The sequence below is a fragment of the Sceloporus undulatus genome, chromosome 2, assembly GCF_019175285.1.
Source record: "Sceloporus undulatus isolate JIND9_A2432 ecotype Alabama chromosome 2, SceUnd_v1.1, whole genome shotgun sequence".
NCBI classification, from domain to species: Eukaryota; Metazoa; Chordata; class Lepidosauria; order Squamata; family Phrynosomatidae; genus Sceloporus; species Sceloporus undulatus.
Window position 1 is genome coordinate 34,920,580 of NC_056523.1, and position 17,165 is coordinate 34,937,744.

Here is a 17,165-nt window from a genome sequence, read left to right on the forward strand (position 1 = left end):
GCCTATGCTAGGTATTTAGCTGCACACTATGCCTGGAGCAAGGGAGTTCCTGGACAATTCCAGGACAAATGGGTCAAGTAATTGACGCCTTGCTTACTCCAGAAGCCTCCCAACCTGTTAAGGGACTTTCTGGAAGGCTGGGAACACTTGAAAGGGTACTTTGCATTACAGACTGATGTTTCAGCAACCCAAACTAGAAGCCTTGCTGTGTTATGGATAAGCACAAAGAGAGACTATAGTATTCCTGATATGGGGGTGCATTTTATCTCACCAGCAGTGTGTGTTAATTCCCCAGACGTTTGCATTATTAACATTAAAAACACCCATTGTTCTGAAGGGCTGGTGTAAGGTGTGGTGGCCTACATAGAGTAGGTAGCCCTGGGAGATATGGTAAACTAGCACTAGACTAAATGTATGTTGTATGTTAATGAGGATCTAAGCTTTATTAAGGTCCGTGTGCTTCACCTATGCTCAGAATGGAAGTGGCAGTCTTTAGGCACTCAGTTCAATGGGACTCAATAAATATGCTTACAACTGTGGTCTCACAGAATAGCTCCATACAATCCCAGCTACACTAATAGTGGTGGTGGTGGTGGTGGTGGTGGTGGGGCGGGGGCTGTTCTTTACAGTTCAGGACTATGTGGCTCCATTTGTAACAAAAATAAACATGTGAAAGAGTAAATTCAATTTGCAATAATTTTCCAAATAACATGATAACTTTATAGTAAAATCAAATTACACATACCTTTTGAAGTTAACAGATGAATTTCACTCTGTAAAGGGTGCTAGAATTCCACTTCTTTAAAAAAAAACTGGATTTTTGTTTGTTTGTTTTTCTCCAGTTCCAAAACCCTCCATATATAACACATTTATTTGTATTTTAATCTGGCAGTTTATATTCACAACTCTTCATCAGTTTTTGTTGAAGATTTTCAACTCTGTCCTCCCTTTTCCCAATTCTGTTCTTTCATTTGTTCAAAATCTACTACAGCGCTCTCTTTTCATGATCATTTTTCAACTGCACTGCAGCACTAAAGTTATCGTGCATTTGATTGTGTGCAGTTTTTGGGGCCCTTAATGATGAGAAGCAAAAGCCTCCTAAAGTACAAACAGTGAAAGAACAGTTTAGTTATTACAGGAAGAAAGCCATTAGTACTCTAAATAGGACTCACAAAGTATGCTCTGCCAGAGCAAAAAGAAACAATGTGATAAAAGGAAAAAAACATTGGTGCCTAAAAGCTATTGATTAGTAGATCCATTGCTATTCCACAAAAGAGGCACAAAAGCAGATCCATTGATAACTTTTGAATGGTGGGTCAACAGACAGAAAAATCCCATTGATTCAATGGGACTAGTTGGGACTAAAAATAGGATTCAGACCAAAACATGCTGACACAGATATGGACAAGCCAGGAAGAGAATTGTTCTGTACCAAGAACATCAGTATGTAATGCAAAGTACCCTTTCAACTGTCTCCAGCCTTCCAGAAAGTCCCTTAACAGGTTGTGAGGCTTCTGGAGTAAGCAAGACGTCAATTACTTGACCCATTTGTCCTGGAATTGTCACTAACACCCCTGAAATATAGCTAGTCTTTGCAGCTAAATGTCATAAGACATAGGGATGGTGTGGCTCTATCTACCAGCCATTATGATTCCGGTACAGAGAAGTATGTACCTGAAAAGCCTGTTTTGGAGCACATTTTAACATGTGATCTCAAAGTTGCAACTTAATACACACAATCCTTTCCTTCAACAGTGTTTAGTAACTGAGATACTCTAACAACTACTATCGATCTAGCCAGGTTTCTGTACCACACCCTGCTATATGAGCATCTATACTTTTGGTCTCCTACAGTCCTGACCCAAGGTATTTGTGTGAGTTGCCCAAGATTTTTGATAGAGTACAACTATTTCTGCTCCACTCTTTAGGTAAGCTTTACATTCCCACCACATTTAGAGGTGATAAGAAGAACTTCACAGCTGTACACTACATGAATATAAGGAGATCCTAGGGCCAATTGTTAGTCCCTGCTATGGTACACGCTCTGAATCAATGCAAACACCACTGCCTTAAAATCTGGTTTTGGCAAAAATGTGGAATATAAATAAAATCAGATAGAAAAAGTAGGTTCCATTGATTCATTGGATCTACTCTATTTGGAAATAACTACCGGATATAGGAAAATAATAGCACCAGGCAGAAGGAATATCTGAAGTTTTTAAATTAGACATATTTTATATTGCATGGATTCCATGGACAGGTCTAATTTTGCAATTCAGTTTGTAACATAGAACAGCACAGCTTGTGACAATGTCCAGCAGAACAGGATTTGGCAGAAAGTAGATTATGATCTACTGGCAGATGTTTGAATAATTTACAATAGATTGGCAAAGGCTTCCAGTTCCCCAAAATGACAACAAAACTGCTCCCCCTCCTCCACACCTTCTAAAATATAATTGCTGGAATGGAAGAGAGCTGTGGGTGGAGGAACCATGAATAGATTTTATTGCAATAGTTTTGTGAACTCAGTTGTGCAGATGAAAACAAACTCTTAGGCTAAATGTAGAATTCAAAGATAAAATCATGTTAGTCTGGAAAATCAATATTCAAAGGGATCTACCAACTACCAGCATCTTTCTTTCAGTTAGTCTCAAAGGTGCTAAATGATCCCTTTGCATACTAGGCTAAAGGGGTTCTCAGAACCACTTTTGTTACTTAAATCTGAGAACCAGAACTACCCACCCACCATTCTGAACCTTGCTCTGGTTGGTGGATCACATAGTTCTAGAAAAACAAAAGAGAAAAAGACCCTGCAAGACTAAAGTCTGTCCATCCCTGCAGTAGACTTTTTATAGCCTAGGACTTTGCTACCACTACAATTGTTTTTCCACAGAGATACTCCTAAGATACACAGGCATGTGCTACCTCTTCCCAAAAATAGCATAAAACTAGTTATTGGTAAAAACAATAAACTGTCTTGTCCATGCTCCCATTGTTTCTTGTACTATTTAAAGATCAGCTTCAGAGATGACTGTACAACCTGGCACGTTTTATGAATGATGGAAGCAGATAATCTTTATTGCTGATAAAGTGCAGGCTATTGGGACATTTCACGAAATCCAATTCTAAACACAAGCAGCTTTTCATGTAAATTTTAAATCATTGATATACAAGCATTAAGTAGAAACAGCATATTGACCAACACATTTTCATCTTGCCTAAATCTGAATATCCAACAACAAACAAAAAACATTTATCACTGTTGTCCTGAGATGCTGTCATTTTTTCCACTTTCACCATTTTTTTGTGCCGTACTTTTTAACCACAGGGTAGCTGCCTGTTTCCAAAGCTTCCTAGAGCAAAGGTGAGAACTATGTAGCCAGCAGAGCCTATGGGGAGAAATGATGGGAACTTCAGTTCAAGAATATTTGAAGGGCCACACAACATCCACTGATGCCCTAGTTGTAAGAACAGCTCCTTCCCTCTTGGGCTGACAGGCAGGCTCAACAAGAAACCACTGCCTGGCACCAGTTATCCTGATACCAGTTAACACACACCTAGTAAAAAGAAAATGTTGTTCTCAGTCCTGAGTGCTTACTACACCCATACGTCTTGAAACCAATCACAGATGCACAGTATTTAGAATGCCACATCTGTAACTCACTGTCATCATAGCCAGTTGTCTCAGGATTAGTCTGTGAGTGGCACCCATGACCTGGCATAATGACAGCAGCAATGTTTATGTTTTGAGAGTTTTCGCTTTTCTTTGCATATATAAATATGTATGCATTCATTTGTACACACACATGGTGATCCACACCCAAATGTTTTAGTAATTCATTCACATTTTCCTTTCCATCCTGTTCTAGATTTACACCCTTGACTGAGGGGGGGGGGAGGGGGGGGTTGGGTGAGCAGTTTTTGTGTCTTGTAAACTTGTCCTGACATTTCCAAAAGCCATATCTAATAACAGTTCAAATGTTTATTAAAAATGAAAATATGCTGTACATACCAAAGACCTTTTTTATTGAACCCAATTCATTGGATGCAGAAGATAATTTTCTTAAGAGTGTCTTAACAAAACTCTTTAGCATGTATTTCCCTCTATTTTCCTAACTGGAATGGTAAGTCACATTCCTGCAGCTTAAGGGGTTAAAAACAGATAGCCCTATAAGCATTTTGATTAAAAATGCCGTGTCTACTTAAACCTTTTCCCACTCATGCCATTTCTTCACTACAACATCCCCCATATAGACAGATTTTCATTCTAGCTTAGATTCTGAACATCACAGGGTGAGCAGAAATGAATTATAGCTGTAGTTTAGAGTAAAGGAACAGAGGGCAGCAAACAATTGTTTTATTTATGACATTTATATCCCACCTTTCTTTATGCAGGAATGCTATAAGACTCCCAGGTGGTCTCCCATCCAGGTAATGCTAAGAGCAGCCTGAGTTAGGTTGGCTGCCTCAGATTCTGCTTCTCTCAAAATCTCCCCCACATCTGAGCATATTGTATAGCTCTTCAAGAAATGGTGTATGGTCTGAAAAGAACCATGCTTGTGACCTGAGGAGCAGAATAGTACTGAAGATTGTTCAGCAAGTTCTGGAGATGGCACTGAAAAATTCTCAAGATAGTATATCTGGACAACAGTTAGGCAATCTACACAGATTTTGTCATGGCAGTCCAAAGAAGGAATCATGGTGAAAATACTGCAAGAAGAGAAACCCACAGTTGCTAAAAAAACAAACAAAAACAAAAACAAAACAAAACAAAACAAAATCTCTAGAAATATTAACTTGTTGTCATTGCTGTTGTTGTTATTAGTATCCTGCCTTTCCCCCAGTTTGAGACTCAAAGTAGTCTCAACGCTTTGCCACAACAAATTAAAAAACATATTGTTAAAAATCCACAAGATATAAATGTTAAAACAAGATAATCAAAAAATTAAAACCAGATTAAAACAGGTATCGTTAAACAGCCCCCCACATACACATACCAGCCCAACAGTTAGCAAAATCAAGCACATTGTTTTGATGGGATGGGCCTTATATAGTCAGTCATCAAATGCCTGTCTAAACAAAATTGGCTTTATTTGTCTATGGAAAAGAAAGTAGGGAGGATAAATAATAAATAAATAAAAAATTATTTTTATACCACCCTTCTATATAATCAGGGCGGTGTACAACATTATAAATTACACAACAAATACAGTTTAAAATTAAAATACAACAATACAAAACGTCAAAACAATCAAACCAGCTTGCCACTGCTGGCATAGGGGGGGAAGAACTAATTGGGGCATATGTCTGGGAATGCTAAACTGAATAGAAAAGTTTTAAGCCCCTTTTTAAACTGGGCCAGGGAGGTGGCCGAGCAGAGCTCGTTGGGCAGAGAATTCCAGAGGGTCGGGGCCGAGATGGTGAAAGCTCTCCTAGATGTGGAGGCTAGCCTGGCCCCTGGGACCCTCAATAACTGCTGCCCAGATGTTCTGAGGGAGCGGGGCGGATTGTATGGGGAGAGGCGGTCCTCAAGGTATCCTGGGCCCAAGCCATTTAGGGCTTTATAGGTAATAACCAGCACCTTGTATTGCGCCCGGAAGCGAATAGGCAGCCAGTGCAGGTCTTTGAGCACTGGTGTTATATGACTGGCTCTGGGTATGCCAGTAACCAGTCTGGCTGCCATATTTTGCACCAACTGTAGCTTCCGGGTATGGTACAAGGGCTGCCCCATGTAGAGCGTGTTGCAGAAGTCCAAACAAGAGGTTACCAGAGCATGTACTACCGTTTCAAGGTGCCCCCAGCCCAGGAAGGAACGCAGCTGGCGAATCAGCCGAAGCTGATAACAGGTGCTCCTGACCGTCGCGTCCACTTGAGCTGTAAGGTGGAGGGACGAGTCCAGGAGCACCCCCAGGCTGCGTACCGAGTCCTTCACGGGAAGCGTGATCCCGTTCAGAACAGGTGGAACCATCACCTTCCCTGGGACAGGGGAACCTATCACGAGCATCTCCGTTTTCTCTGGATTCAGACTGAGTCGGTTTTCCCTCATCCAGCCCATTACCGACTCCAGACAGGCCACGAGAGGAGAGATGCCATCCTCGGTCACTGCAGCAGTCGGAGACATAGAGAAAACTATTTGGGTGTCATCAGCGTACTGATGCTAGTATAACTTCTCTGGGAAAAAGAGTTCCAGAGCCTGGGCACAGCTACTGAGAAGGCCGTCTCCCCTGTTCCAACCATGTACCTGTGAAGGTGGTAGGGCTGTGTGGGACCTCTCCAGATGATATCAAAGTACAAGGTGGTTTTGTTAAGAAAAAAGCAACATGGGATATACAGTAAGTGAAATAAAACATGTATGTGAGAGTCAGGGTGACTCAGCAGAAGCCAATTGAGAACCACACAGGTGTAAATGGTAATACAATTAACAAGTCCTGAATGCCAAGGACAAGAAATGTAAAGTGGATAATTGGACACACCTGACAATTGTTAAGTGGTCAAAGCTGAGATGATGAAATCATTAATTGTAGGATGAACCAAGAGAACCAATGAGAATGATGTACATGCCTACTGGGTGGAAACAGACAACCGTGGGTGGTACCATGCATTGACTGTAATAATGACTATGCATCCCAATGTATTTTGTGGGTTGTAGAGTGGATTGTAGTAGTGGATAGTGAGGAGTAGAGTATTGTTGTGTTGGATAGTTTTGGAGCTGTATATAGTAGAATAAAGTAGATCTTTTATTTAAGACTACTGAGTTGTCTGGTGTCTTGGGTGAAGCTACAAGAACCAGCTGGATCCTGAAGAAGGGTGAAGACTTCTGTGGAAGCAAGAGTGAGAAGGCTTGAAGAGTTTGTCAGGGTCTTCAGCCTATTCTCTGTAACTCTGCTAAGCTATAACCACTGGCCAAAACTGGTCAGCGCGGTGCACAACCAGGTGGTGAGTTCAAGCCAGAGGTGAAGAGCTACAACTCCCATCATCCCTGACAGGTTTGACAAGGAGAATACAGACCTTCAGATAATCTGGACCTGAGCCATACAGGGCTTTATAATAAAAATCAGCACTTTGAATTGTGACCAGTAATAGACAGTGAAGCTGTTGCAACAAGGGAGTTGCATGTTCCCTCTAGACACTCCCAGTTAGCAATATGGCTGCAGCTCTTTAGACCAGTTGAATTTTCCAAGCTCTTTTCAAAGTCAGTCCCATGCAGTAATCTAACTGGGATGTAACTAAGGCCAGATCTGACATCTTAAGGAACAGGCAATGCTAGTGCACAAGCTTTGACTGTGCAAATGCATTCCTAGCCATGGATGAAAACTGAGCTTCCAGGCTCAGAGTTGAATCCAGGAGCACACCCAAAGCTGCATCTCATGGGGAGTGTAACTCCATCCGGCACAAGATGAATTCATATTTCCTGATCTACCCTTCAACTGACCAGGAGTACCTCCATCTTGCCTTGATTAAGTTTCAATCTCTTCACCCTCATCCAGTCCATTACTTATGACAGTGATGTTTAGGACCAAAACAGCTTCATTGGCTTGTGGTGGAAAGGAGTAATAGAGTTGGGTGTCATATGCATATGGATGACACTGAACCTCTGAACTCTGGACAACCTCTCCCAGAGGATTCATGTATGGGCTAAATAACATGGAGGACAGAACCAAGCCCACTTCACAGTTATAGCATTTTGATACCACTTTAACTGCCATGGCTCCATCCTACGGAACACTGAGATGTGTAGTTTTTTGAGGTAATTAGAATTGTAAGGTCAAAGGCTTTTACAGCCGGCATCCATAGCTTCTTGTGCATTTTTTGGGCTATGTGGCTGTGTTCTAGAAGAATTTATTTCTGACATTTCACCTGCATCTGTGGCTGGCATCTTCAGAGAAATTCAGGTGAAATGTCAGGAATAAATTCTTCTAGATTTATGGTCATATAGACCAAAAACCCACAAAAAACAATAGTAATTAGAATTCTTTAACATAGAGTGCTAGTACCTCATAAAACTACAAATTTTAACATTCTGTCTCTTTAATATTTATAATATTAAACTACTTTGATTGTGAAGTGTGAAACAGGCAATATATTCTTGAATCCTAAAGACACTGCACTCCTGTGATTGATAAGCACATTTCTAAGTCAGATTGAGGGGAAAGTGCTGCCTTCTTTTGTGGTATCATCCATCCAATGACAGATGTCAGAAGCTTTCTGTCTGAACAGGACAAAGGCCAAGAATGTACAGGAGTGGATCACCTAGGCTGCATCTGCAATGCAAAAATGATGGAGTTTGACGTGGCTTTAACTGGCATGCTCAATGGTATAGCATTCTGGAATTTGTAGTTGTGAGAGCTATTTAGCTTTCTGTGTTAGAAAGCTCTGGTGCCACAACAAACTACAAATCCCAGGATTCCATAGCACTGAGCCATGGTGGTTGCAGTGCAGATACAACCTCAGTGACAGATGGCAGATATGACCACGTGAGCCTCTCTATTCAGCCATTATGTAGATGGGCTTCTTTGTTCACACTGCCATACTGCAGCAAAATTATGGTCTTCCTTTAACACAAGGGTGGGCAAAGTGCAGCCTGTGGTCCATAGTGGACTTTTCAGGGCTCCCAGGCTTTCCCAAGATCCCTTCTTCATAAAGCATTCTGTTAATTTAAAAAGAAGTAGTTGTGTTGGTCTCTTGCATTACAAAAAATAAATAAATAAAAAAATTTAAAAAATGAAAGGGAGGAGGAAGAAAGACCGGGGGGATTTCATGTATACAAACCCACTTCTCTGAATACAATGTCAATTGGCATTAAGGCCTCAGGTTTAAAGCATATTTATACAGTTGTGAGAATGGGACAGAATGTAATAGGATCCAGAAGCATACAAATCATGTCCCTTGGCTTAAATTTTCAAAGGTCTCCATAAGGTGATACAGGTCTTTCAGATCTTCAAAATGGTCAGTTAGTGTTGATGTGCGAAAGCAATTATTCTGCTTACTGAGGGACTAAACAGATGGGCAAGATACCATGGGCCAAAACAGTGGTATCCTCTCTGTGATTCTAATCCTATTCTGTCCCTGAGGCCAGTCCAGTGACAGGTGGGTGTTCACACACACACACAGCTATGCTGTGGAGCCACTGCTAATGCACACCACTTACTTGCTTCTGCTGCAGCCTGTAAGGGCAGACGTGGGGTGCCTGGCCACACCCATGTGGTCAGGTGCGCCCTTCCAGTATCACAGGCCATGAACAGAGATAGCAGGTAATGAGAGCACAAACATCCGGTCTTTTTAGACTGGATTAAGGGCCTTTGGGGCCAGGATTGGGCCAGATCCATATGCAGTCTGCCTGATCTCAGCTCAGGGCTATTGGTCTGCATTGTCCAGATAGGATGATACCAGGCCAGGGGGGACATAGGCTGTTCTTTTGTTCTTTTGTTCCACGTGTACAGCCCTCAAAAGTTAGTTTCCCAGGTTCAAAATTATTTCTGAGAAGATTCCTTGTGTTATATGTGCAGTAGTGGGGACTCTGGTATTAATATATGTAGTGCACCTGAAGACCACTCAGTACAGGTCCTGCATCCGAAGGGGTGACAGCTTATGCAAAAATATAAACCAGTTAGTCTTAAAAATGCTGTCAAATTTCTTTTTTTTCCCTCCCCCTCCTTTCTTCCTTTTTAGGGTTCTTTAATGATGTCTGGGTATAATGTTTTGAGAAATGTTTATTTGTCTCTGAAGAAAAGCCCTGTTTTAAGGGAGGCACTTTTAAAAAAACAACAAAATCTCAGAAGAGAACTTGAGATAGGTTCTAAAGAAGCAGTTTTTTTTCTATGTCCCTATTTCAGATCTGCTGTGGACATACTGTCCTTAAAGAGACAATACATTTTCCCTCAGGCCAAATCTACACAAGTAAGAAGACTATGCTGCTTAACCCAGCTGGTGGTATTCCTGTGAGCTGTAAATTTTGATAAGGAAACTAGAAAACTGAAACAACGCGTCAGTATATTTTCTAAATCAGGATGTGTCCTGCATTTGCTCAGCTCAAATCCTCCTCCCCCTGAACAATTCAAAATGCTCCTGTCCATCAAGTGGCACTAACACTTTTGTCTTTTAAAGGAATAGTTCACCTGGACTTATATGATTAATACATAATTCATTTGTTTTCTAGGAAAGGGATCAAAAGGGAGACTTTTGAGACTTGATGAAGCCAATTAGGCATGTCTACATAAACAATAAATATCTTATCCTATCAGGACTCTACTCTTCTGTCTTTTCAAACTGCTTCACTATTTCCCATTGGAGTTTATCACATGGGGGAGAAAGCATCATGCTCCTGCTTTTTTTTCTGTTACCATTGTGCAACTGCGAAGAAGATGATCACACGACGTCGGGATGATTACGTTGCCCACAAGTTATCAAAGTGTCATGTTCCTGTCAGATTGTATTAACGATTTAAATCATTAATAACATCTCAAAAGTGCAATCTAAATGTTATTACCACAAGTGTGTACTTACAAAGCACTACAATTGCGCATTTCTGCAATTGCGGTTTCATTCCCAGCCTGCTATTCGAAATAACAGCAATGACGGTTGGGGGAGGAGGGGAGAACTGCCAGGATATCTCTTCTGCTCCTGTGCAGACTACAAAAATGGAACCATAACGCTTCAGGTATATACACAAAAAGCGCTAGTCTTCTGTAATTAAAGTGGAACTGCATCATTTTTGGTTTAGGTGTGATCATCTCCCATTACTGTTTCATTGCTATTGCGCAATTGAGCAAGTGTACAATGGTAACAGAAAAAAACAGGGGCATAACGCTTTCTCTCCGTGTGATAAACTCCATTGTGTTCATACTACCCATTCATTACAATTGCTCAACACTTTACTAAAGAAAATATACTGTGAAGAAACAAACATCATCGTAAAAAGACAACGATGCTTTGATTCAAAGCACAGATTTTTCCTTAAGGTGGGGGCAGTCAAAGCTAACAAGTTTATTGTAAGGAGGTAGTGGCATGCCACCACTTTTCAAAGTGTGTGTGTGTGTGTGGGGGGTGCGTGCGCCTGTGTGTATTCAAGTTTTTTAAATCCAAGCAATTCAAGATCAGGTTTCACAATCTGACTCAATACATTTGTGTGTTAATCTTTACATGATTTATGGAATGTATCCTGCAATTTGGATGGCCCTTATGGTCTCTTCCAACTCTATGATTCTAATCTCTATCTCTGTTTCTTTTATGTTGATATATGTATTCACAAATAAATCTATATGTCTTTTAGGACCAAAAAAATTATAACATGCAATTCTACAAAGAACAAAACTAACAAATTACCTTATTCACACATGACTTTGCATTCAGGAAAAAAAGTTCTACTGTGGTCTTGTCCTTCAGAAAGGAAATACTTTCAATGTAAAATCTAAAAGAAATTGGTTAGAAATAATATTATTAAATTAATGTACTATATACAGTTGTCCCTCCATTTTCACGGGGGATCTGTTCCAGACCACCACCACCCCGCAAAAATGGAATTTCACATATATTTAAAGCCCATTGATTATAATGGGTATGCACCACAGGCACACGTGCCATTTTAATCCCTCCCTGCCTTGCCGTCACGAAAAGTGAGACCGCTGACTCCAAGTCCCCAAATTAGAAGGGACAACTATATACTCATGTAATGTCTAGAAATTTTAATCACATTAATCAACTCAAACGAGGCTGTGCCATCCCTAGTGCTGGCATGTCACCCTGCATGTGCTTGTCTCCCTCCATACAAACAGAAACACACATACACAGAATTTCATCACCCCTTTCCTCACATTCTCTGGCCAGCAATGATGAGATGTAGGGAAAGTTTGTTTTGGGTTCTGACAGCACCTCAAGCTGAGAAATTAATCCCAGTTTCTTTCAGAGACAGTTTCTGTCACTGCTTGTCCTTTCCATTCAGGGAAAGCAACAAGTGACCAAAGCCATCTAATCCAGAAATCTGAGGAACACCTCCTTGAGAGGCTGGCTCAGATCAAAGATAAGCGGTATGTGGCTTGGAGAAATACCAGTAGTCATTCACATGAATTCACTGGCTAGATTGGGGAATGTTGGCTATTGGGTTAGGCCTACAGGCTAGAAGTTCCCCATGGTTGATACTAAACGTTCCAGGTTCATTTGCCAATACTTAAAAAAGATCTCAATACGTACTACATCTGGAGAGACCTCTGCTTGATAGCCACTTCCAGTGAGAGCTAGACTAGACAGAACAATAATTTCATCTCAATGTACATTTGTATGTAGATGGTCAGCATAGTGGCCACAAAACAAGTTGAATTTGCTTTGGCATGGTGACAGATCACATGAGAAGAAATTAAAAGTTGCTTGATAAAGGACTTTCCAAGACCAAAAGTTTGAAAGCTGAGAGAATCTCACAACAAAGTGCAATTGCACATGATAATAGAAAAGCAATCTGTATTTTCACACATAAATATGTATGGATTTTATTTTTTTACACAAAGGTTAGTCAGCATCTCGCTAAATATGTCTTTTTGTTAAGGAAGCAGCCCAAGGATGCTATTCATAATGAGCTGAGAACTGAATTGTCAAAAAGGCACCGCCACACAACACATGTCTTATCACCACAAAAGGAGCAGCACAAGTTAGAACAACAGACAGAGTAGGATGTCAAAAAGAATGACAAGCATTTTTTGTGGTATTCTTTTGTTGGGTATGCTGCCATTATTCTGAAGATAGCCATATTTCCATTGCTGGTCATGTAAGGTTTGTAGTAAGGGCAGGTTGCAGCCTGGCATTTATCCAACACAAGCAATTTGGGCAACTTGGTTGCCTTTGCAGAGTCTTCCTACTGTAAAGAATGTTTACAATTTGAAATGCAAAGATGATAATAAAGAAGTCAAAAACCCCATTCAAATCTTGTTTGATCCATTTAAACAAGTGAATAGGGATACGGTTGTACTCAGTAAATCAGCCCCTCAGTGTTAGGGATGTTATGTAATGTCAATGAAGGATCAATGTAGCACATGTTTTGCATGTAAAAGACCCCAGGCTGAATCCCTGGAACCTCCAGGCAGGGCTAGGAAAAAAAACAACACTACAGTATAAAACCTCAGAAAGCCACTGCCAATCTGTGTAGATATTACTGAGCTAGAAGAATCAATGGTCTGACCTGGCATAAATCAGTTCTGTAAGTATCTACTGATGGCAGCATATACAGGATAAACATTTGGAAGGAGAGAGCCTTCCCACATTCAATTGAAAATGTAAAGGTTTCCCCATAGGAAACCTATGGGCTCCTTCTCACCCATAATGGCCCCACCCATAAATCAGGGGTAGGTAAAATGGGCCCAAGGGCACTCAGATACCATACATCTCAAATTTTGGGCCTATACAGGGCTTTCCCACAAAAAACTGACTCAATCAGGAAAACTCTCCCCTCCCCTTTTGTTGTGAAAAAAAGCACCTGTATAGTCTTTAAAAGGTGAGGATGGGGCTATAAAGACTGCCTCAAAGGGGGGGGGGTTTCCTGCAGCCACCCCTTTACTGGCTGGATCAGGGCCATGGCAACCTCATGCAGCGGTCCTGATCCAGCCTCCAGAGAGGCTACCCCCAAATAGTTGAAAAGACAGAGAGAGTTACAATGTGAGGGGCAGTGTCCCCACTGCAATAGCTGCCTAATTCTTCTGCAGATGTTAGAATTCTACAGGCCATGTCAGGAAGGAACTACTTCAGTGTATGCAATGAGTGGAGGGTGTAGCCACTTGATACAGCCCTGTCTGTAAATAAATGGATTAAATGAACATGGCTACAACATGGCAACCCAAAACTCTGTTATAATAAGTTGTGCTCTTATTGGCCTGGATCCTAGAACAGTTTCCCTTAAGGAAGTTTACAGAATAAGACTTTCCCATCTCTTCCCTTGTGGCTACCTCTGCTTCTCAAAGAGCTATTCTAGAGAGTAAATGTGGGATGTGATGCAGGGTCCAACTGGGGATATTTTTCTGAATATAACCCACTTCATAGCATTATGCTGGGAATGAAATGGAGATGCAGTGACCTTGTGCAAACAGGCAACTAGATCATTCCCAAACCTGTAGAGTGTTTCTCAGGGAATAAATGGTTTCCTTGAAATCTACATTTTTACCATGAACAGAAAGATAGTACTATGGTGGCTCCTTGGTATCCACTGGGGGTTTGGTTCCAGGACCTCTCATGGATACCAAAATTCATGGGTGCTCAAGCCCCATTAAATACAATGGCATAGTAAAAAGGTCCTTCTTATATAAAATGGCTAAATCAAGGTTTGCTTTTTGGAATATATATATATATATATATATTCTAAAGCATGGATACTTGAATCTGTGGATAAAGAATCTGTGGAAATGGAGGGATGACTGTGTGTCTAGAATTTTGACTCATCTTTTTGAGGTTTAAATTAAAAAATTAGAACATGATGTAGCATGCTGTGTTGGGAAATGATAAGAGGAATGTGACAGAGCCACTCATACAAATGTCACTATATATTTTTTAAAAAACAAACAAAACAAAAACAACCCAAGGGAGCAAACCCTGCATGGGTATTTAAAGTTAAATAATCAAGAAAAATTAAGCATCAAATCCTTGCCTGGAATTCCACACTGCTAATTTCTTTTGCATTTTATTCCTATATGATCGTTACTCACCTGACTGCAAAAAACAAAGTTGCTGGTCCAGGTTTCTTGGGCAAATCATGATCTAGAACTCTGTGATCTAACTGTAGCCAGATATTCTGACCCCTGAAAGTATAATTAAATAGGATTTAAAAAACAGGATTAAAAACAAAGCAAAATAAAAATAAAAGTGAATGAAAAAGCTGGTTGCCTGCTTCAGCTTTCTGAGACCGCTGGAGATGAAGGCTGGAATCCTGCATGAGAGTTATGTCTTTGGAAGCAGGCTTATGTATGTGGGAATTAGAGTTGGTCAGTTTTGTAATGTCCATATCCAGTAGAGGGTTGCTTTTACAATATTATGTAACAGAGCCAGCAAAGTGCCCAATGTGTTTTACACTTCCATGTGTATTGTGCACTGATACACATTGGGCATGTTTGCTAGTGTCTTGATATGCACCTTTGCAATTCACTAACAGGATTTATTAGTGCCTCTGCTACTTAGCTAAGAATATGCAAAGTTATGTTAAGTAGAAAGTGGTAAAGAAATCCAGCAGTCATTTTTAAAAAGTGGATGGCAAATTCCATTAATTCTTTTCCTGAGATCTAAGAGTCAGATAATGGATTGAGATATGGTTGTGGACAGGTGCCATTAACATAACTGCTCAGCCTATGTCAGAGCGGATGGAAAACAGGGCAAGCTCATATGCGTCATAGATTTACAAAGTCATGGATCTCATAGGCCTGAACATTATTTGCAATAGCCTGGTCACACAACTGTTTTTACCTAGTGGTCAACTCCTGATTTCTCAGTGTGATCAGCTTATTACTGATCCTCCCTGAGAAGCCTTTGCAATGGTGTGGTTATTCCCACAATCCAAAATTAATCGGAATTCACTGTGAACTTTTATTTCCACTGCATTAGTAAGTTAAAGTAATATAGGAGATCCAGCGTGGTGTGGACAGCCAGCATGGCATAGTGCTCTGAATGTTGAATTGCAACTTCGGAGACCAGAGTTTGAATCTGAACTTGGCCATGGAAACCCAATGGGTGACCTTGGGCAAGTTACACTAGGTCAGCTTCAGAAGAAGGCAATGGCAAACAAATCTTGCCAACAAAACCCATGAGAAGTTCACCTTAGGTTCGCTATAAATCCGAAACAACTTGAAGGCACACAACAACAACGACATCAAGAGCCCTCCCCCCCGACCACCATCTTGAGGGGGAGAGACGAGGCCTGGCCTGGCAAGACTAAGAGCCCTACCCCCCGACCACCATCTTGAGGGGGAGAGACGAGGCCTGGCCTGGAAAGACTAAGAGCCCTCCCCCCCGACCACCATCTTGAGGGGGAGAGACGAGGCCTGGCCTGGCAAGACTAAGAGCCCTACCCCAACCACCATCTTGAGGGGGAGAGAGGCCTTGCCATTTTTTGTATTGTATTGCAATTTTTACTGTACACCGCTATGATCATTGTGGAATAGCGGTCTATAAATAAAACTTATTATTATTATCAAACCACATAGAAGGGGAAAGGCCCTCTAGATTTACTTACTTATTCAGTCAAAGTATTTCTACGCCATCTTTTGTACTACCAGTGTAGTGTGTAATAACCCTTTACAAACAAAAGTACTTACACATTATTAAAATGGCCATGCAGTGGGCATAATTTAAAATGCTAGGTTAAAGAAGTAGAATCATAGAATCACAGAGTTGGAAGGGGTCCTACATAGCATCAGGTCCAACCCTCTACTCAGTGCAGGATCTCCAGCTAGAGCATCCCCAGGAGGTAGTTGTCCAGCTGAGTATAATTCTGGAGAGTATCCACAATCAGGAATGAGAGGAGGGGAAAAATCTTTCCTATGTCATGCCCGACAAAGTGGACTCTGCAGATACTGGTAACTTCAGGAGACTGTAATAAGATGGGTAGTCTCTCAGGTACAAAGCAGTTAAGGGCTCAAAGGTTTTGGAGGATAATATCCATCAGCTCCAGCCAACTAGGGATGATTGCAGTTATAGTTTTACATCTCCAGAGGGCACCAGGCTAGGGAAGGCTGTTCTAATTACTTACTTGCTAATTAGCTTACTTGCTGTTCACCGCTATGATCTTTGGAATAGCGGTATATAAATAAAACAAATTATTATTATTATTATTATTATTATTATTATTATTATTAATTAGCCACTATTTGCACCTTTACAGCTTATTCTTACTGGTTACTGTCTGAATAGAATGTGTGACACCACTGAACTCTTGCCACAAGAGCTCTTTTATCCTGTGGATCCAACATGAGAGAAAGTAATTTACTTGGTCTCTTGTCAGTCACCATAGGAAATACTGTAACAAAATCCAAAACACACAGAACAGCAATACATTTTATTGGATAACCAAAATGCATAAAATATATCAGGCAAACTTGCAAAATTTCACTGTCTTCTTCATCAGGCAAAGGGGTTAAAAATCATAAAGAAGAAGAAAAGGATTCTAGGTTTTGTTTATTTTGCTTCAGGAGCTAACACAGCTA

The 17,165-nt window shown here is 40.8% G+C and overlaps 1 protein-coding gene across 3 annotated transcripts in view; it reads right to left on the minus strand.

Annotated features, from left to right (window-relative positions):
- Nucleotides 1-17,165, minus strand: part of FRMD4B (FERM domain containing 4B) — a 291,444-nt gene that overhangs the window by 123,241 nt on the left and 151,038 nt on the right. For all 3 annotated transcript variants that reach the window (XM_042451936.1, XM_042451935.1, XM_042451934.1), the window contains 2 exons: nt 14,679-14,771; nt 11,323-11,407 (listed from right to left, as the gene is read on the minus strand). In XM_042451936.1, coding sequence (XP_042307870.1) covers nt 11,323-11,407; nt 14,679-14,771 — 178 coding nt within the window. The remainder of the gene's footprint in view (nt 1-11,322; nt 11,408-14,678; nt 14,772-17,165) is intronic.